At 43.9% G+C, this 21,130-nt stretch overlaps 1 protein-coding gene across 3 annotated transcripts in view; it reads left to right on the forward strand.

Annotated features, from left to right (window-relative positions):
* LOC138959778 (ly6/PLAUR domain-containing protein 6-like) overlaps positions 1-21,130 on the forward strand; it is a 35,368-nt gene that overhangs the window by 10,731 nt on the left and 3,507 nt on the right. For 2 of the 3 annotated variants that reach the window (XR_011453796.1, XM_070331388.1), the window contains exons 2-4: positions 12,192-13,563; positions 14,295-14,375; positions 15,217-15,356. Coding sequence is in view for 2 of the 3 variants with exons in the window: in XM_070331388.1 (XP_070187489.1) it covers positions 13,392-13,563; positions 14,295-14,375; positions 15,217-15,356 (393 nt within the window). In the remaining variant the exon portion in view is untranslated. Of the gene's footprint in view, positions 1-1,771; positions 2,204-12,191; positions 13,564-14,294; positions 14,376-15,216; positions 15,357-21,130 lie in introns of those variants that run through there. The other variant, XM_070331390.1, reaches the window with a different exon arrangement.

Consider the following 21,130-nt stretch of genomic DNA (forward strand, 5'->3'; position numbering starts at 1 on the left):
ATGGGGGTCCCGGTACCAGCTAGGACGGGCGTCCGTTGGTAGCCCTGGGGTAGGTATAGTGGTAACAGCCGTTTCGTTCACTCCTGTTGTCAGCAGCTCACATGATGCTCGCTGGATCTGTTACCTACTTTTGGCAATTGGAGAGAAAATGATCCGGCGTCCCAATACTAATCATGGTCACAGTTGCTCCCTTTATTCAGCATCTCAGTTCGAGGTTGTCCATAACCAAGAATCATGAACGGTTCATGTCTTTAAGGATCGATGTTTATCTTCAGGAACGCCACCTCTGTTGCACTTAGGGCATAACTTGACATTATTACTTGTACTGGTGTTTCTGCCATTGGTTATATGCTGTCTCGAAAAGAAACCCGATGATTCCATTGTGAACAAATCGATCAATCGTCACGCATCAACCATGCTTAAGCAAGAGACTCGGTCATTTTTTGGGATAAATGAAAAGCTCTGGTAACTGAGTTTGTTGTTGTTGTTTTCACTGTCTTTGTCGATTTTGTTTGTTTGTTTGTTCGCGCGCGCGTGTGTGTGCATGTGTGTGAGTGTGTGTGTGTGCGTGTGTGTGTGTGTGTGTGTGTGTGTGTGTGTGTGTGTGTGTGTGTGTGTGTGTGTGTGTGTGTGTGTTAGAAACAATTCTCCTGGCCAGATTCGGCTTTCTTAGTTGTTGAAAGCTGAGGTCTGCAGACTTCACAAGTCGATGCATTTACTTTAACTTAATTGGAAACTCAGTATTTCTTCCAATAATTTTTCTTAGTTATTGATTTCCTAAATGTTAGTATGCGATGTTATTTCGTACCGAGCAAGATTTCTCCCAAATAGGAGGCGATGCTTTTATTTGTGTGAATTCTACTCAGTTTGGCCCCTACCTCATTAATTTTGTTCGCCAGTTTGTGCAGATGTTTTACGGTTCTTGTAACCTTTTGAAGAAGAGGGGAAGGTAGGTCCTTTCGTACAGTGCATGAGTAAGTTTACAAATAAACTGCTATTTTTGATTGAATGAATCAGCTCTTCAGGCGGGGGGTAAAGGCATGGCTCGGAATGGCCGATCGTCTAGACTAGTGCCCTTTGGCTTTTTCCCTACGACTGCTGTTGTGTATTTTGGTTGACTGTTTCTGTGCTGCAATTGTTGAAGACGACAAGGAATGGGCCTCCATCTTCCTGAATTGTTCTTTACATTACTGTAAGATATTATACATAGAAATATTTCCTTTGTTTGTTGCTTCCGTCAATTGGTGAGTAAGTTGATAACATTATCCGTTCTTAGGACAGAGGAGTTCCCTTGACAAAAACACTGAGCAAGTTAATTGTAACAGTATTTGTTGTTATTGATCCGCGCAGTGGTTGAACAAGTCACTTGGCAAGTTGATTACAGTACCTTTTGTTTGTTTATTTGTAGATTTGTTGCTCTTTATTGCGTTTTTTTTAACTCACTTTTAAAAGTTGACAAGCATTACAGTAAGCTTACTCTTTGTTATGGTTCAACAGTGGTTGATCGCAAAGCAAGAGTGCTTGATTACAGTACTTCCGTTCCACAAAAGCCTGTTTCAGTCACCAATTTCTGACACACAAACTGATAGTTTTATTGTTTTCGGGCGCCATGAAGGCAGGCGGGAGGGACAGCGCTGTAGCCTACTTGCTCAGTGCTCATTTCTCATTGCTCAGTGCTGTGAGTCGCATGAGTCACGTTGCAGCAGCTTTGCGTCCCTGACGCGGCGAGCAGGTCAATAATCTGGATCCCATACGGCACGCGCTAACGGCACACGACACGGCTCCGTCACAACAGCGACAGCCGGACAGCAGTGCTGCGAGTTCTACTACATTACCGCTGCACCGACCTCACCGCGTCTCAGTTTGTCAGTCAGTCGATGTTACCCCTTGAGTGACACAGAGTTGTAAAAGTGAAGTGAAGAAAGTTTTAGTGTGAATAAGGTTCTGTCGTTCACTTGTGATCGTACTGAACGGAATACTGATATATCGACAGACATTTGTTGTTGCTGTGAGGGTTCAGTCGTTTGGTTGCGGTGCTATTCTTCAGCCTGGGATACTGATATCGACAGCATTTTTGTGTTGTTGTGAAGGCGCAGCCGTTTTGTGGTCTCATTCTTGGAGCTGTGATACTGATATCGACACGACTGGTGTGTGCACGACCCATGCAGAGTCAAACGGATAAATGCATAAAAAGCAAGTACAGGTACGGGTGTTTTCATTATGTTAGTGCTGTTACTAGACTCTTCCTGTTCGTGAAAGGCTTGTATAAAGGAGATTACCTGTCGCTGACAAACTTGGCGTGTTTTAGGGAGCCTACGTAGAACGATATGACAGTAGTAAGGCTACTAAAAAACGGAACAAAACAAAACAAATTAAATAGATAAGTAAAAAACACTCACACACGCTAAATTCTGTCTCTCCTTCTTTCTCCGCTCCCGCTCTCTCTCCCTCTCTCTCTCCCCCCCCCTCTTTCTCTCTCGCACATGAACACGCACGCGCACACACAGACACACACACACACAAACACACACACACACACACTGACACACACACACACACACACGCACATACACATACACGCTCACACACACACACACACACACACACACACACACACACACACACACACACAGTTTGGATTTCTACTAGATGTTGGACGGGTGTGTCTCGACCCTATTTGGGTAAGCACTTGTTACTCAAGGATTGAGATTTTAGGCTGACGCGTAGTCCCAGCCTTCAATCCAACCGTCCTAAAACTACGACGTTAATATTGAGACAACCAAAAAACCACAATTGCAAGCAAACACAAACAAAAGGGATAAATACCAATACCCTTTCTACAATATTACCTATCCGGATTATATGTATGGTTGTGTGTGTATATCATGATATACATGATAGAAAACATTGAAAATTAAACGAGCCGACTATATATGTACGTTCACTGCACAAGTTGATGGGGAAATAGCGAGACTAGATATAGATGAACTCACAGCTGCTATTACTGTAGGAGCAGGTGAGTCAATCGGCAATCGATTCAATGTTCCCTTCCTGATAAAACCGGCGCTGATGATTCATAGCGCAAATTTCTACTGCAACGTGAATGAAGAGTTCGGGTGGTAAAAGCTGTTCGTGTGTTTTTATAGTTCGGGAATAGACGATTTTTGGAAATAACTTTTCAAGGTTTGTATGGGTTGTGAGAGAGAATAATTATCCTTGCTTTTTCTCCGACAAATAACAACACACTTGTTCCAATCCAAGTGTTTTCGACACACTAGTGATTGGCCCCTCCAATGTTTGTCCGAGTAAAAAGCAAGGGTTTTCACTCTTTCACAGCCCATACAAACCCGACAAAGTTATTTTTGGAATTTGTCTGTTGGCTTGACACAACGAGAACGCATTATAGGATTCTTACTGTCTTTTTTTTCTGGATTATTTGAATAATCAGAAACAGCAAGAGCGTGTTGTTGCATGCGAATCTCAGCGACCGATGCTGTTACGGTTTTTTTCCTCCCCCAGGATGAATTGGTGTGTGTGGGCGGGGGTGGAATAGGGGAGGTCTTTGTAAGGAGTAATTTCCTATATGTTTTCTTAATTTCTTCTCAGAGGTTTTTACCTTTTCCCCCTCATGTTTAGTCTTGTCCTTTTCTCTTATTGTGCCTCTTTGTATAAAGTTTACTCATGTACATAAGGTTTACCCACGCTTCGGGGGAAAGTAAATTGACCTTTTTTCACATGTATGTTGATCTCCTTTCTTCTGTGGAAGTCATTTTATTTAAACAGTGATTGTCACACCCACCCCTCGATCAACATTTATGTATAGATCTTTGAATTTAAACTCGAGTGTCTCTGTGACAATTTGACGGCCGTTTCCCCCGAACGTTAAAGGTACCGTCCTTCCCGCGTACATAATCACGTTCACCGCTACAGAGCTGTTGACTGAGGCTTTAATGTTTAATGCTTTAATGTACACACAGAGCGTCCTTCCACTTGGTAACATACCCAAAATCAAAGGCATGGCCGCATTCTTTGCAGGGTGGGATTAATATTTTTGTTTTGATGAGTGAATGTGGAAGTTTGACTTAGGTATCCTAATTATTATATGAAACTAGATAAATTCCCACTCTGCACACGAAGTACTAGTTGCCAAGTTTTCTTTTGGGGGGCACGTGTTCATGTTGAAATTTTTTCTTATTCCACGAAAAAAAAGAGTCTGGACAGAGATATGTGCTGGTTTTCGAGCATGATGGGTTGCGTGAGGAGCAAGGAATGTATCTTTCAGTTTAACGCTTTCATTCTCGAATGGGATAATAACAATGGGACCAAGTTAGCTTTTGTAGTTAATCTGAATGAGGATGATATTAATACTGTTGAAACTAAATGACAAAATATGCTAACTACAAGTGAGAGTACGACAACAGATGACGTTGATAGTGTTACTAATAAGATTTGTGATATTTTAAATTGTTCTGCTGATAAAATCGGTGTAATTAAAGAACACAAATTTATGAAAAAGCCACGTTCAAAGAAATTCAAACTGCAACAACCATGGTTTAGTGCAATTTGCAAAGAGAAAGGAAAAATATTTTTACGTGCGAAAAACAAAGCAACACGCTTTAAAAATGTGTTCAATGAACATGAAAAAAAGAGTGCTTTTAAAGAATACAAAAAGACAATAAAAAAGGAATGCAAGTTGTATCATTAGGAGTTCGTTAGAACTTTGAGAAAGTTAAGAAGTACTGACCCGAAAGCATTCTGGAATCTTCTAAATAAAAATAAAAATAAAAGAATAATTCGAAAACTAACTATTCAACTTGTTCGGAGTTTTTCTAACATTTCACTAAACTTCAAGAGTGAGATGAAAATGAAATGGATGATAGTAATGAACCTTTAAATGAAGCAAGTAATGAATTTCTTAATGCGCCTTTTACAAAGGAGGAAGTTATCAAATGTATAGACAAGCTGAAAAACAATAAGGCATGCGGTCAGGATAAAATAATTAATGAGTATTTAAAAGCGTCACATGATCGAATGATTGATATTTATGTATTGTTGTTTAATGTTGTTTTGCAGTCAGGAAAGGTTCCAAAACAATGGGCTGTAGGTGAAATTATTCCATTGTACAAAAATAAAGGCTCCCAAGCTGACCCCACAAATTATAGAGGAATTATTATACTCAGTTGCTTCGGAAAACTTTTCAGTGCAATTTTAAATGCTAGGTTATCAAACTTTTTCGAGAGTAATAATAAATTAGGTCAAGAACAAACAGGTTTCCGCACAGGTTTTTCAACACTAGACCATGTTTTTACTTTGCATTGTATATTAAAAAAAATTCTCAACAAAAAGAAGCGACTGTTTTGTGCATTTGTAGACTATGAAAAAGCGTTTGATAAAGTTCGCCGTGCATTTTTATGGGAGAAATTAGTTAGTTCTGATGTTAATGGGAAGTTTTTAAAAACTGTAAGAAATGTGTACGAAAATGCCAAGTCTTGCGTTAAAGTTAATAGTGAGTGTTCTGGATATTTTCCCAGTTTGTGTGGAGTTAGACAAGGGGAAAATCTACCAGCCGAGAACTGTTTGGTTGTTGGCGATTTCAACAGCCACTCAACTTGTTGGGACTACGAGGAGACGGACAGAAGAGGAGAGGAAGTGGAGGACTGGCAGATCGACGCTCAAATGATACTGCTGAACGATCCAGAAGACCCACCCACTTTCTTCTCACGCAGGTGGCTGTCGACTTCCACCCCAGACCTTGCCTTCGCAACTGATGACCTCTCCAAGAAAACCACAAGAGGGATACTGAGCCAGTTAGGAGGCAGCGACCACCGGCCAGTGAAGCTGGTCATCAACTTGCAGTACAGGCCACAGAACAGTACAACGTTTCCAAGATGGAACTACAAGAAGGCAGACTGGAACATATTTGCGAGCCTCACAGACCTCTACACCAGGGGCCTGAAGACAGACGACCTGAATATCAACAGGGTCACCAGGAACTTCAACCAGGCCATCCTGAAAGCAGCTTCAGAAACAATCCCACGGGGCGCACGCAAGAACTACAGGCCCTACTGGACGGAAGAGCTTCAGGAGCTTCAGGATGAAGTCAGCAGTATTAGAGAAGAAGTGGAGGAGAACCCCTCTGTTGACAACATCACCCTGAAAGCAGCCACTGCCAAGTACAGGAGAGCCTACCTCCAAGCAGCAAGATCAAGCTGGAGGGAGAAGACGGAGAAGCTGAACCTAGAAAGGGACGGCAACAAGCTGTGGAAGCTGACGAAAGCCACGAACGGCGAAGACACAAGAGCAGCGACAATCACCATCTCGCAGGGCCAAGAGTTGCTGACAGGAAGAAAGGCTGCCAACCTTTTCATTGACAACTACGAGAAAGTCAGCAACATCACTGTACCAGAAGAAAGAAGAGCAGAGATACAGGAGGAGAGAAGAACCTCCAATGAGCATCAGCCAGAGGAACACATGAACAAGCCGTTCAACCATCAGGAGCTGGCAGATGCCATGAAAGCCTTGCATGAAAGAAAGTCGCCAGGGCCAGACAAGATCACCAACGAAATGCTTCTACATTTAGGCACAAGGGCAAAAACACAGCTACTGAAGCTCTACAACAACAGCTGGAAGACTGGCCATGTCCCGCAAGTTTGGCGAGAAGCTGATATGGTCCCGATCCACAAGAAGGGCAAAGACCGAGCGAAGGTGGACTCATACAGACCCATCAGCCTCACTAGCTGCGTGGGCAAACTCATGGAACGGCTGATCAACACCAGGCTCACTTGGCATCTGAAGAAGAACAACACCTTTTCTCCAGAACAGGCCGGCTTCAGGCAACATCGCTCGACCGAGGACCAGGTGACATACATCGCCCAGAAGATCGAAGATGGCTACCAGGACAAGAAACACACCCTGACGATCTGGATTGACAAGGAGAAGGCCTTTGACAAAGTCTGGAAGGAAGGGCTGAAGCTGAAGCTCCAGAAGAGTGGCGTGGCCGGATGTATGTTCCAGTGGATTTGCCAGTACTTGAACAACAGGAAAGCAAAAGTCCATTAAGCGGGCAGTACAGCCGGAAGAAGACGCTGAAAGACGGAGTCCCACAGGGTGGAGTCCTCAGCCCCACCTTGTTCCTAGTCTTCATCAACGACATTGTCAAGGACCTCCCTCGAAATGTCCATGGAGCCATCTACTGGGTGGCCGAGTGGTAACGCACTTGCGCTCGGAATCGAGAGGTTGCGTGTTCGACTCTGGGTCAGGCCGCTATTTTCTCCCCCCTTTCCTAACCTAGGTGGTGGGTTCAAGTGCTAGTCTTTCGGATGAGACGAAAAACCGAGGTCCCTTCGTGTACACTATATTGGGTGTGCACGTTAAAGATCCCACGATTGACAAAAGGGTCTTTCCTGGCAAAATTGTATAGGCATAGATAAAAATGTCCATCAAAATACCCGTGTGACTTGGAATAAAGGCCGTGAAAGGTAAAGTTTTGCCTAACAGGCTTGAGGTTTGCTGGTCGATGTGAATGCGTTATATATTGTGTGTAAAAAATGTTTGTTTGTCTGTCTGTCTGTAAAAAATTCCATTTCACACGGCAGAAATTAGTATGTAAAGCGCGGAGAGCACAGTTAATTGTGGTTCGCGCTATATAAGCTCACCATAATAATAATAATAATCTACGCGGACGATCTTGCACTCTGGTGCTCAGAAGAGCACATCTCAACAGCAAACTACAGGATGCAAGAGGCGCTGAAAGTGCTTGAGGACTGGACAAAGAAGTGGCTCGTCAACATCAACACCGGGAAGACCACTTACACGATCTTTAGTCTGTCCCCGAAAGAACTGAAGGCCAACCTCAAGCTCTGCGGACAGACGCTGCAGGCTGACAACACCCCCACGTACCTTGGCGTGACCTTTGACAGGCGACTCACCTGGAAACAGCAGACAGAGAAAGTCGAAGCCAGAGCCAAGCTAAGGTTAGCACTAATGAAAAACCTAACTGGCACAACGTGGGGCGCAGATGCAGCAATCCTCAAGAAGATGTACGTGGGCAGCGTCAGACCAGTACTTGAGTACGGAGTGACAGCATGGGGCACAGCAACCAAGTCAAATTTTGACAGAGTCAGCAAGGTGCAGAACCAGGCGGCCAGAATCATCACTGGCGCCATGCGGTCAACCCCTATCCAAGAGCTGGAAAACATCATGGGCCTTGAGCCCATGGAAGACAGAAGGGACACCAAACTCCTCACCCAGGCAGCTAAATTCAAACGACTGCCAACTCACCCCATGAAAGACAGACTGTGCCAACCAACAAAAGGAAGACTGAAGAGAGGAAGCTTCATCCACCAGACGAGGGTGTTGGAAAGGAGACACCAAGATATCCTGGACCAGCAACCCAAAGATATCCCCCAATACCTTGAAAACCCAAGCTGGAGTGATGAAGGAAGACCCCAGATACGCTGCAGTATTCCTGGCGTTGGCAAGAAAGACTCCCAGAGCTGTGCTGAACTGAAGTCTCTCACCATTGAACACATCCACAACTCCTACTCCCAACGCCAATGAACTCATGTATACACTGACGGATCTGCCGACCAGGCTGTCAGAAGTGGTGGTGCCGGAATCTACATAAAGTACCCAGGAGGTCGAGAAGAAGAACACATCTCCCTCGCTACCGGCCTCTACTCCACCAACTTCAAGGCTGAAGCAGTAGCGCTCCAGACAGGTGCAGCCCACATTGAGCACAGTCCACTCTCCTCCAACAACGTTGTGTTCTTCAGCGACGCAAAGTCAGTCCTGCAGGCCTTAGACACTGCCAGAGACAAAGAACTGAATGACCTGTCATCCGCCTTGACCTCCCTGTGCAGAGCCCACACAGTCGTGCTGCAATGGGTCCCCTCTCACTGCAACATACTAGGCAACGAAGCCGCAGATACTCTGGCAAAGGAGGGCACTACGAAGGACCAGAATGACAGATCAACCACCTTCAAAGAAGCCAAGACCATCATCAAGGCCAAGCAACACAAAAAGTGGTTGCAGCAGCACCCACACTACAACAAAAACGACGCCTTTCACCTGCTCACAAGGTCTGAGCAGGTCCTCATATTCAGGCTGCGGACAGGCCACAACCGAATGAACCACCACATTTTCACCAAGTTCAGAATTGGCCAGTCAGACCAGTGCCCATATCAAACGGGCAGCATGACAACGGAGCACCTCAGTGCTGCAGACTTGCCCACTACACGATGGCCTCAGGAGCCAGATCTAGGCGGAGGCGACCACGGTGCAAGGGAAGCTCTATGGCAGTCTGGACGACCTACAGCGCACGGCAACATTAATTTTGCGCGGAGAACCGGCGTTTCCATCTGAGTGATCGACAAGAAGAAGAAGAAGAAAAGAAAGTAAAAAGAACCAGTATATCCATAAATGGTTTACAGAAATTGGAACAAAAAATATGTTTTGGAATTATCGAATGTTTAAAGATATTTTTGCATGTGAAGACTATGTCACACACCTGCCATATCAGCAATGTGTTTCAATGATGAAGTTTAGAACATTAAACAGCAATTTGCCTGTACAGAAAGAACGTTATCTTAACATCCCGAGGTCAGAAAGAACTTGCACCAAATGTGTATCTCAAGACATAGGTGATGAATTCCATTATTTATTTGTCTGTGATTTTTTCAAAGAAGAAAGAGCTGAGTTGTTACCACCTTACTATTGGAAAAAACCTAATGCACTTAAATTTAAAAAGTTGTTTGCTACTAAGAAAAAGAAATTGCTAAAGAATATTTTGGACTTGGAATTTTTTTTAATGTTTTTATTTACTATATTAGCATATATCATGATTGTATTGATTGTATTTATTGTTCAAAATGCCCCCATGGGTTATATGGACTAATAAAACTTGAACTTGTATGGATGTGGTTGAGCCACGAACAGACAGGCCAGCTTTCGCCTACCTGCGAGCCCCGCCGGTTTAGGAATATGATCCTCGAGCCGCTTTTGTGATGGCATACAAGGGCAAACAACCCCACTGCGATGATTGAAGGTGTGTTAATCGTACGTGTGTACATGCCGAGAAGACTGTCTGACCTAGCTAGCCTGGCGGTAAGACCAACCTCAATCGTCGCAGCAGTAGAAATACAATATTTTAAGGTAGTCGTGGTCGTTAATCGCGATTAGGTTGAAACATATTGTATTTATAAAATATAGGGCGACATATACAAACGTACAACAGCATAACATGGGACTAGACAACAAAACTGAAAGGTATGCTTACATTAAGTGCGGCCTTCTTTAATATGACTTGGATTTGCTATGTGTACGGGTGCTGTCAAGATCAGAATACTACTACTAAGTGTACATGTAAAACCCTTACAGAGAGTATCAAATCAAAATAATATAGAATGTATCTATTAATGCGATTTTATTTCTCTTGTAATTTAATTTTTACACAGGTGTGCATTTCACATGTGACATTATGAATACCGGTCCCGTTCTGGCTAAAGATACAAGGCACGTTATAACTCAACTGTATTATCTTGTGGCATTTGGATGTGAAACAGATCATGCAGACAGAATCACATAAAGTAATACACATTTTATGAACATAGAAAGTATTATGACATAAAAAAATAAACGCAAGATCTTTACCATACAACATAGGTCTACATCACAAACAAAACAAACAAGTAATCTATTCATTTACTTGTACATGTACGTTACACCAGATCTGATAAGAATATCCTAGGTTGTTTCTATTGCACAAAGTAGCCTATTTACTACATGTACATTTACATATATGCAAATAATTCTCCGTTATTGCAGTTCATTTGTAAGCAAAACATGCAAGGCAGGGGACACACCGTCAGATCAGCTTACCATGGAAACCAGTTATGTGCGATATCTATAATAGCCAAGAGTCAGCGAGATCAAGTGACTGCGACCTGGAGAGATAAGCAGAAACTCTATACGTGGAAGTTACTAGTCGTTGGCATTTGCTGGCATTTGTATTGAGCAGCGGGTACGCTACCTGGGTCGTCTCGTGTATCAGCCTGTGAAGAGGTTAGGCCCGTTTAACCTCTCTTTAAAGTGTACATCGCAGGCGAAAATCTCTGGGAATTAGCACAGATATACCACATGATTACAAAAGAGGCTGGCTGTTTTGGATTTTGAGGCACGCGTTTTTACTGCACTGCAAAGGGCGACCAAAAAGGCTGTAGTTCTATAGAAGGAGGGAAGGGATTGTTGATGTTCTTTCATGCGACTGTGCCTTTCTTTTCACCGGGATGTTATTTTTTTTCTGGCGACAGCCTGACGTATGTTTTTCTGTTATTTTACCCGTATAAGTTTTTATTGCAATTTATTTCTAAAGTTTCTCCTCCAGCGGATAACATTGAGCATTTTTATTCGTGTGATCTGCCGGTCTGAGGAAGCATTTTTGCGTGGTGAGACTAGAGGCGCAAGTATGGCAAATCATACTGCTTTGTAACCCATTATTGTTGTTAATCCCCGGAACTCTCCCCGCTTTGAAGAACTACGAAAAAAGTCTACGTTTACTAAATTCACTTCATACACATTTTGTACCATGGTGCAATTTTTGTTTTGTTTTTGTCACTGTAAAAAAAAGGGCGGGGATGTAGCTCAGTCGGTAGCGCGCTGGATTTGTATCCAGTTGGCCGCTGTCAGCGTGAGTTCGTCCCCACGTTCGGCGAGAGATTTATTTCTCAGAGTCAACTTTGTGTGCAGACTCTCCTCGGTGTCCGAACACCCCCGTGTGTACACGCAAGCACAAGACCAAGTACGCACGAAAAAGATCCTGTAATCCATGTCAGAGTTCGGTGGGTTATAGAAACACGAAAATACCCAGCATGCTTCCTCCGAAAGCGGCGTATGGCTGCCTAAATGGCGGGGTAAAAACGGTCATAGGCCTACACGTAAAAGCCGTGGGAGTTTCAGCCCATGAACGAACAAACAAACAAACTGTAAAAAAAAAAGCCAACTCCAGCTAAGAAGCTGGAGCTCTTGCTTTTGTTTCTTTGCGTCGAAGGTAGTTATCTCAGCTGTTCCAGTAATCAAAGCAAGTCGCGTTTAGACTGGAGAAGTGTGGGCACATTTGCACGTGACTTGATCCTTCATTCGCATACACATAATTTAATTTAATTTTTATTAATTGTTGTTTACTTTTGTTTCAGAACTGGTCTCCTGCTTCAATTGTCCGCACGACTGGCAATCGTTGACATCCGTGACCCTTGAACAACGGTCAGAAGTGAAGGACTGCTCTGAAGAAACAGTAACCATTTGAAATAAAACTAATTTCCTGTCGCGCAAACACGCACTAGGAAACCATCGGAAGCCGCTTTCCTGCCGGCGAGGGAAGGGAACAAATTGTGCAACATCCCGGACAACTGTGAGGCAAGGCTTTCGCAACTTGACGGCAAGGCTTTCTGTCCCCCCCGGAGAAAGAGGGAAGTGGAAAGCAATTTGACTTTTTCCTCCTTCGAGGCCGAGGACGATCGATTTCATCCCTCCTTCTGTCCCCCACAACTGCCGTGTGAGTTTTTACGAGACAACGGAGATCTTTCACAGCTTTGCGGACCATTCCCAGTCGTGCCTTCGCCTCCACTTGCTCTTGGGTGGCACAGCAGGGCAACGATTGTGAAACTGATTCATCCCATCAAGGGATGGCCGTGTGATGGCTGTGTGATTGGAACCTTTCCACTTTTTCTGGCCTTGGACGTTTTTTTGGTGTTTTTTTTTGAGTGGCACAGCAGCGCAGTAATTGTGAAAGTGATTCACCCCATGAAGTGATGGCCGTGTGATTGAAACCTTTCTACTTGTTCATGCCTTGGGAATGTTTTGTCTTCTAGTGTTTTGGACCCAGTGACAGCCAAAGAGGCTTTGTGATCGCCTGCCAAGTCAAATCTCGCACCGTGTATGGCACAGCCTGTTTATGTGTGTGCAAACCTTCAACCAAAGTGGCCGGTCAATATTGGGTCAAGTGTCTCTATTGTCTTTGTTGACTGAAGCTCTGTGGTGTTAATATTCGGCAAGCAAAGGGACACATCATAACAATAATGTTGCTGGCCAGACTAAATTCATAGCTGCCTTCGTTTTGGAAGATCACCAAGCGTCTGAAATCATCCGGGAAAATTTGGATACCAATCAACGAGATCTTATGGTAGTGGTGGCGTCAGTTTTCAAGCTGTGTTTCATCATTGGTGTGTCATCAGTGATTTGTGATTTATCTTCCGTGTTATGATCCGGACTGACTGTCAAGAATACACAAGCGTCCTTCATCAAACAACAATATTCATTGGGTGAAACTCAGGAGTACTGCAAAAGATAAACTCTCCAATTGTTACAGTCACAAATAGCAAAACAAACAGTGAGGCATGATGCAGAGTGGCGCAAGAACTGCTAGTGTTGTGTGCGGGACGAAGAGAGGAGCCGCGTCTCACGTGCAGAAGTACTGTGTGTTCTTGCTGTGTTCGCTCCTCACTCTCTCCGAGATGTGCAGCGGAACCAACTCATACGTTTGGGCCCCTACAAGTCTTCAAACGAGTGGTGACAAAGCTTATTGACGTTTTAATTTGTGTTTTAACTCTGTGTTTGTGTGTGTGTGTGTGTGTGTGTGTGTGTGTGTGTGTGTGTGTTTGTGTGTGCGTATGTGTGTGTGTGAGTGTGTCTGTGTGTGTGTATGTGTGTCCGTATGTGTGTGTCTGGTGTGTGTGTGTACACGGTGTTTGTGTGTGTGTGTGTGTGTGTGTGTGTGTGAGTGAGTGTGTGCGTGTGTGTGAGAGAAACAGAGAGAGAGACTGACTCAGAGAGAGAGAGAGAGAAAGAGAGAGAGAGAGAGAGAGAGAGAGAGAAATAGAGACTCGGAGAGAGAGAGTGAGAGAGAGAGAGACTGAGAGAGAGAGAGAGAGATGAGCCAAAAGGGCACTTTTTGTCTGTAACCCATTTGGCAAATTCTACAAGGTTTAAAGAAGGAATTCAACGGTCTTGCTGATTGCAACTAAGCTTTAACTTGAATAGGTGTTTAATCATTAATGCGCTTGATATTTGATGTTTTAGGTAGTTTGAGATTGTAGAATGTCAAATATGACTTCAGCATGAAAGTTTGATTGGTATTTAAAACACTCAAATGATTGTCCACCGTGTTAAAAAGCGAAAAAATAACAATTTTTGTGGGTTTGACATGAAACCTTTTACGAACATGAAAGATAATTGAAATTGCTTGTGAACCATTTGGCCCTATTTGGAGTCTAATGGCTGGATATTGTCTGTTTCAACAGACATAACATGCTGGACGTGCGATGACAAGGCAAACAACGAGGACTGCAACAACTGGGCCCCCGACCTCAAGTGTCCGATTAGTAAGTGTGTGACTTGTAGATTCGGAAAATAATAATAATAATAATATGGGAGATTTATAGAGCGCTTTACTTTCTCTAAGCGCTTTACAATGAAAAAACATACATATATACAAAGCAAAGCGAAAAAGCATCTGGAGCAGCATTCAGCACACAGCATGAACAACGAAACACTACATCAATACAAACTGCAAGCATACTAACACGTACAGGCAAAACATTCAAACACCTGATCAAGAATGCACCATATTGAAATAAAAATTAATCAAAATACTGTGTGAAGAAGTGTGTTTTAAGGTTTGCTTTGAAGGAACAAAAAGTTTGGCAGACGTCGGATAGAGCAAGGGAGAGAGTTCCACGCAACGGCTGCAGAGTGGGAGAAGGCTCTCTGACCGGGCTGTTTGCGACTAAAAGAAGATGGACGGAATATTCTAGTGTCTACAGAGGAGCGGAGGGATCGTGAGGGTGTATAGAGTGCAAATCGGTCCAGGTTTTCACGTGGTCGAGTCTTTCATACAGTGGAACCTCTCTTTTAATACCTTCAAAAATCTGAGAAGACAAGGTCTTAAAAAGGAGGGAGTCTTAAAATGGGGGTAAATTTACAAAGGCTATGAACAGAAAGTCTGAGAAAAGAGGGTCTTAAAGGGGAAGAGTCTTAAATTGGGGGGTCTTACAAGGGGGTTCCACTGTATTATACTTGTAATGTGGAATACGTAGGCTACATCACAATAACAAATGCACAGCGCTGTCTCTTTGAGGACGAAAAGTGTTGATAGTTTTAGTATGTTGCTTTATTTTAAATCAAATTGTTTATATTAATAATGTGGATGGTGTTTTTTTCCAGATCATACAGTATGCCAAACAGTTCATCGTTTTACCGTTGCCGGGAGGTCCAGTGTGCACGTGACCAAACGCTGTGTTCAGGCGACGGAGTGCACGCCACAGCATGTGGGTTGCTCTCAGGCCGACCCCACAGGGCAGCAGGTAGGTCACTTGTTTTCTTAACCTTGCATCCTTAACTTTTGTCAACAAAACAGATTGTTGAACCCAAAACTCAGCCAAATATTCCGCGTTTGCAAAAGAGGGCCTATTTAGTACAGTCACAGTCAAGTATTGGTTTTTGTTTAAAAAAACCCACCCATTAATAGGGGTAAGATTAGTTCGGTTGGTTGGGCAAACTGACCTTGAGTCAGTCACTGAAAGACTGCTTGTACTTTGGTCACACAATAAGGACGAGCGGCCAAAGGCGGAATTACATTTGTGAAAACGGTTTAACACTGAAATAAATACCTTGTGCTTCACTAGAAATTAATACAAATATTGACAGTACCGGATATAAATTACAAAAAAAGGAAAAAACTTCGGAAAGCAAACGTGAAGAATAGATTTTAACTGATCAAAATCAAACAATGACTGCGAGTCAGCCGCGAGGACGGGAATTTGTAGAGCTAGGTCCAAAAATTCCGAAAATCGCAGTTCGCCAAACGTAGTCTCGCAAATTTTTAGAAACTGTGACATGCAGTTTGTCAAGCTCACCACACCAATTTGCATTTTTGCTTTGCGTGCTTGACGTGTGTGTACGTGTCTTTGTGTGTACGTGTCTTTGGCCGTTTGGCCTCTCCCGGTCACCTCTCCCTCCCCCACCACCCTCCCCAGGAACCGCAAGTAACGACTTGAGCCCTCCCTGGTCTCGTCGAACCTTTGATCTTTCCAAGTCAGGTTTGTTTTCGCTCCCTGTAGGCATGTGGCTGCATGGGGACCGTTTTTGTGTTTGTTTTTTTAAACAATGGGTCCTGGTCAGTGGACAGATTGCCTGCCTGGCTGCCCGCTTCGTTTGTAGAGGCTGCCTGCAACCCCCTCCCCCACACGCACACACACACTCAGTCACGCACACACCCGCACTCGGTCACACACACACACACAAACACACGCACTCAGTCACACACACACACGCACTCAGTCACACACACACACACACACACACACACACACACACACACACACACACACACACACACACACACACACACACACACACACACAGAGTATTCTGAAAATAAACCCACCCTTGAGCATTCATCAAAATCTAAAGTGTTTTCGGCGTCAGAGACACAATCTCGGTCTACGCACTTTGCTCAGCATTCAGATTTCTCAGTGCAGAGACCTCCTCAGTCGCTCAGCAACCTGGCCGATAGGAGATTACGTCGCAATGGTCGTTCAGTAAAGTGCCCCATCTAATTGTTAAGACCTCCAGAACTGGAGAAATTCTGCCTTAAAAAGGAGGGAGTCTGAAAATAAAGGTACATTTACGGAGGTTATGAACATAAAATCTGAAGAGCGGTGTCTCAAAAAGGGTCCGGGGGCGGGACTCGGAGGTACTTCATGTTGGGGTCTCAACAGGGGGGTACCACCGTGGTGGCTTCTGTAAAGTCAACAGAGGCAGAGCAACCGGCGTATACACTCTAGAATCACCCGACGGGTTGACTTTTAATCAAATCACAGATGCGACAAATCCGCTGCGTGAGTGGTAAACCCAGACAATTTTCACCTCTCTCTTTTGAAGTCACTCTCATGCAGTGCATCTCTTTTTGTGGCCTTGCCCTTAGCCAGGCAGACCAGACGCGCCGAGAATGTTCCCCTCACACTAATTTGCTGTTTGTGTTGGCGAGCTTTTGCAAGTTCATCCTAAAGGTCGTCCCGTGTGGTCCATGTCGAGTCGTGCTTCAATCTGATCTGTACTCTTTTTTTGTCCATTAAATTAAAGGCACAATGCTTCCCTTGTAAACATTTCGGTTCACCATCTCAGATCTGCCCTGCCTTTTACATGGGAAAAGACCACCCCTTCCCTTGTAAACATTTCGGTTCACCATCTCAGATCTGCCCTGCCTTTTACATGGGAAAAGACCACCCCTTCCTTTGGACACATACAAACAAGTGTGCTTTTAGTGCAAAGTAGAATTTGTGGGATGAAATAATTTCTTAACTGACATTAGCGTCAATCTGCGAAATAAATTCATCGAAAAATTACCACTCGAAAAATTACCACTCAAAAAATTACCACTCGAAGAATGACCACTCAAAAAATTACCACTCGAAAAATTACCACTCAAAAAATTACCACTCGAAGAATGACCACTCAAAAAATTACCACTCGAAAAATTACCACTCAAAAAATTACCACTCGAAAAATTACCACTCGAAAAATTACCATTCTGCACAGGAAGCAGCCAGAGTGTTAGTTTTTGGTATGGTTTCAAGTGGAGGGATGTTCTTATCCCATGTAACAGTCTGGACAGATCTGAGATACATGGTGACTTGAATCATTTACACGAGAAGGACCTTGTCTTTTCACTTTTGTCTGATCTGTTCTCTCTTTTTCTTCCCCTACAACGGATCCGGAATTAACTTGTTGTTATGACAATAGCCGGCTCTTTCTCTTCCTGGATCTTTATTGATTCCTCCAAACAAACTTTGAATTTGGCACTCAGGTGATCAACTAGTGGTGGTGTGCTCATGTTTGAATTGAAGTCTTGCCGCAAGATCTCGCATTGGCGTCTTTGGCGTGTAGACAGGAACAGAATGTCCTTGTCAGTTTTGAACCAGGAAAACACATTCTCAAAGCTGACGTGAGTTTTAAGTTGCTGCTGATACTGAATCGATCGACTGGACGCATACTTGTTTTGCCACGGAACCGTTGCAGTGGGGTAGGAACTGTGAAGGGGGTGGCTCTGGCCTGAGAGAGAGAGAGAGAGAGAGAGAGAGAGAGAGAGAGAGAGAGAGAGAGAGAGAGAGAGAGAGAGAAGACAGAAAGAAAGAAAGAAAAAAAGAAGAAAGGCTATCAAAAACACATGGGCGCTTTCGTCAAGAAAACAAGAGAGAGAGAGAGAGAGAGAGAGAGAGAGAGAGAGAGAGAGAGAGAGAGAGAGAGAGAGAGAGAGAGAGAGAGAGAGAGAGAGAGAGAGAGAGAGAGAGAGAGAGAGAGAGAGAGAGAGAAGGGTTATCGAACAAGCCGTTCCGCCTGATTAGCGGTTTTAGCCTCTTCTTGACAACATCAATGTTATCTAAAGCTGTCTTCCGTCACATTTCACTCGCTAGCAGCGGTTGAATGTGAAAACATTGGACTTAAGCAAGTGTATCGGGGGGTATTACCCGGTTCTCTTTACTGCCCGACAACGCTAGACTACTGGAAGGACATACAGGCTCATCACTTAATCTTCATAGAGCGCCACAAAGTGTACAAATGGAGTGACCAGTGCCACCACCCGTTCCGATAACGGTCCATTATCGCCCCGTTGTAAATCTACCAGGCAACGAACCGGCGGCACGCTGGTAAAGTACTGCCCTCTTCAGCAAATCTCCAGAGTTGTAAGGACCGTTAGAGATGTCACCGATCCCCCCGATGGACACGGCTTGACCAGTGTAAAATGCTGTTAGGCCAACAACAAAAAATAGTCTGTTTACGGTAACATAGACCAAAAAAATAGGGTCGGTAGGTCGGGATTTTTTTTTTCTCCCAAAAAACCATATTTTTACGTTATTATGCCTTTTTTTTTCTCCCAAATGCCAAAAAAAAGTCTAGGGTCGCGCGAAAAAAATAGGGTCGGTCGGGTTACCGTAAACAGACTATTTTTTTGTGTGCCTTATAGCCCGCTTTCAACGTTGTAAAAGCAAGTTATGGCCGTTGTAAAGCCAAATTACTTCTGTTGACAGAATTTTGACATCAAGGGATAAGGGGTTGAATGGGAGAAGTTCAAGTCTATAGTCACAATGGGAACTTTTCGCGTGTGTGTGTTTGAGAGAGAGAGACATAGAGACAAAGATACAGAGAGTGGCTCAGGGAGGGAGGGGTGAGTTTGAGAGAGAGAGAGAGAGAGAGAGAGAGAGAGAGAGAGAGAGAGAGAGAGAGAGAGAGAGAGAGAGAGAGAGAGAGAGAGAGAGAGAGAAGGAAAGGGGGGGGGGGGGTGTCACGTTCCTATCTGCTGAGTGCAGTGTAACGTTAGCTAAACTCCGTATATTTGGATTTCTTCTTTATGTCCTAATAAATTGTTCATTATCTTCAAACGAAATCCTATGTGCTTTAGCTTTTCTCTTCTTTCAAGTGGTGTCAAGAGACACGGTAATATGAAGTGGCGGTAACTGGTGTGTGTGTGTGTGTGTGTGTGTGTGTGTGTGTATGTGTATGTGTGTGTGCGTGCGAGTTTCATTGCGTGCCGGCATGCGTGTGTGTGTGTGTGTGTTATTTAAACCAAAGCCAACACAAAAGGTGCATCGAGAGGCTTGCAAATCATTCCGTGACACAGACAAAGGTTGGCACCTCTTACCGTGGCTTTAATCTCCTCCTGAATTAAATTCCTGTTCGTTTTGCGCCGTGTGACACTTGTGCTTTGCAACCGTGGTGCAAATATCACCCGACACTCGTGAACCAGGTGTGCAACCCTACACATTCTACTGACGATACGACATGCTACATTCCTATTTCAGGTTATACTAGCGCTTGTGTTGCCATCTCGGGGTTTTTTTCCACAGTTGGGGTCTGTGACATTTTGTCGGACGACATTTCCTCGACACGACGCCGGCTTCGTCGTCCGGCGTCATGAAAGAAAATGGCTCATTGGAAACGATAAGAGGAAACAGATGTATATTCGGTCCGACAGGGTCTCGTTTATTTACGAGTACATCACGCTTAATGGCAGTGCTGCAGGAGTTCGAAGAGTTTCGAGGGGGGATAAGTGGGGAATAGAAATCCTCGGCCCACAATCGAAAGGCCGTGCAGTGTGCGTCTTATTAGTTGTCGTCAAAACCCCTCCCACATAATATGCTAACCCCATCCTGAACTCAGGTCAAAATGAGTTACTTCCCTTCGGGTCTCATTTATTCCTGACACTGATGCCTTTGTTTTCCTTCTCTGGAGAGGAAATCGATTTTTTTTTAACATATTTAGAGCTTTTCGTAATGTGTTTTTGATATAAGCAGATTCGCGATCGTCGATAATGATTTTTCATGGTGTTGTGTAATTTTTGAATTATAAAGGAATTGATATGTAAGACAGTTTCAAGCGAGCTATCTTTCGTGGGTGTATTTACTGTGCAAACAACTCTAAATATGGCAAAAGTGGCACGTGATAATCAACTTTGGCTACGAAGCAGACGACACTTTTCCCGTAACTAGTTGGGAGTGATGCAACAATATCACGGTGTCCTTCCCACAGCAGTCTAAAAAATTCGACTTGTTTTGACCTTAGAACGATGTCTTTATCATAACTGTGAAGAACAGAACGGAGATCACTGTCGAAGTCGGCCATTCTACAATCACGTTTGTCTTTCGTCTGTTATCAGAAACTGATTGGCGAAAAACATATGGGAGATAACTCTGTATTCTTGTTTTGATAGATTTCTCTTTAATGCGCGTAGTAATTATTCATCCTGTCAGAGAGACCACTGAGCGATAGCGTGGACCGATGATTATCAGAATGATGCTAACCCCGTAAGTCACTCGCGATATTCCAAGCTCTCGCGACCCTTGAAGCACAGCAAAGCATGTGGGACGGACTCTCACGAGACCTGCGAACACTCGATGACTCAGCTCTCGCGAAATTCGTAGGAAAACAAAGAACATGCGGTGCGGATATCTCGCGAGAGTTCTTCACATTCCTCTTTCCGGCGTTAGAGTTTGACGGGAAAGCAATGAAGACAATCAATCTGTGAACGGAGAAAACAGTGACTGCCTTGCCTGTCGCTTCAGATTGTATTACTGGCCTG

Source organism: Littorina saxatilis, linkage group LG2 (genome assembly GCF_037325665.1).
Source record: "Littorina saxatilis isolate snail1 linkage group LG2, US_GU_Lsax_2.0, whole genome shotgun sequence".
Taxonomy (NCBI): domain Eukaryota; kingdom Metazoa; phylum Mollusca; class Gastropoda; order Littorinimorpha; family Littorinidae; genus Littorina; species Littorina saxatilis.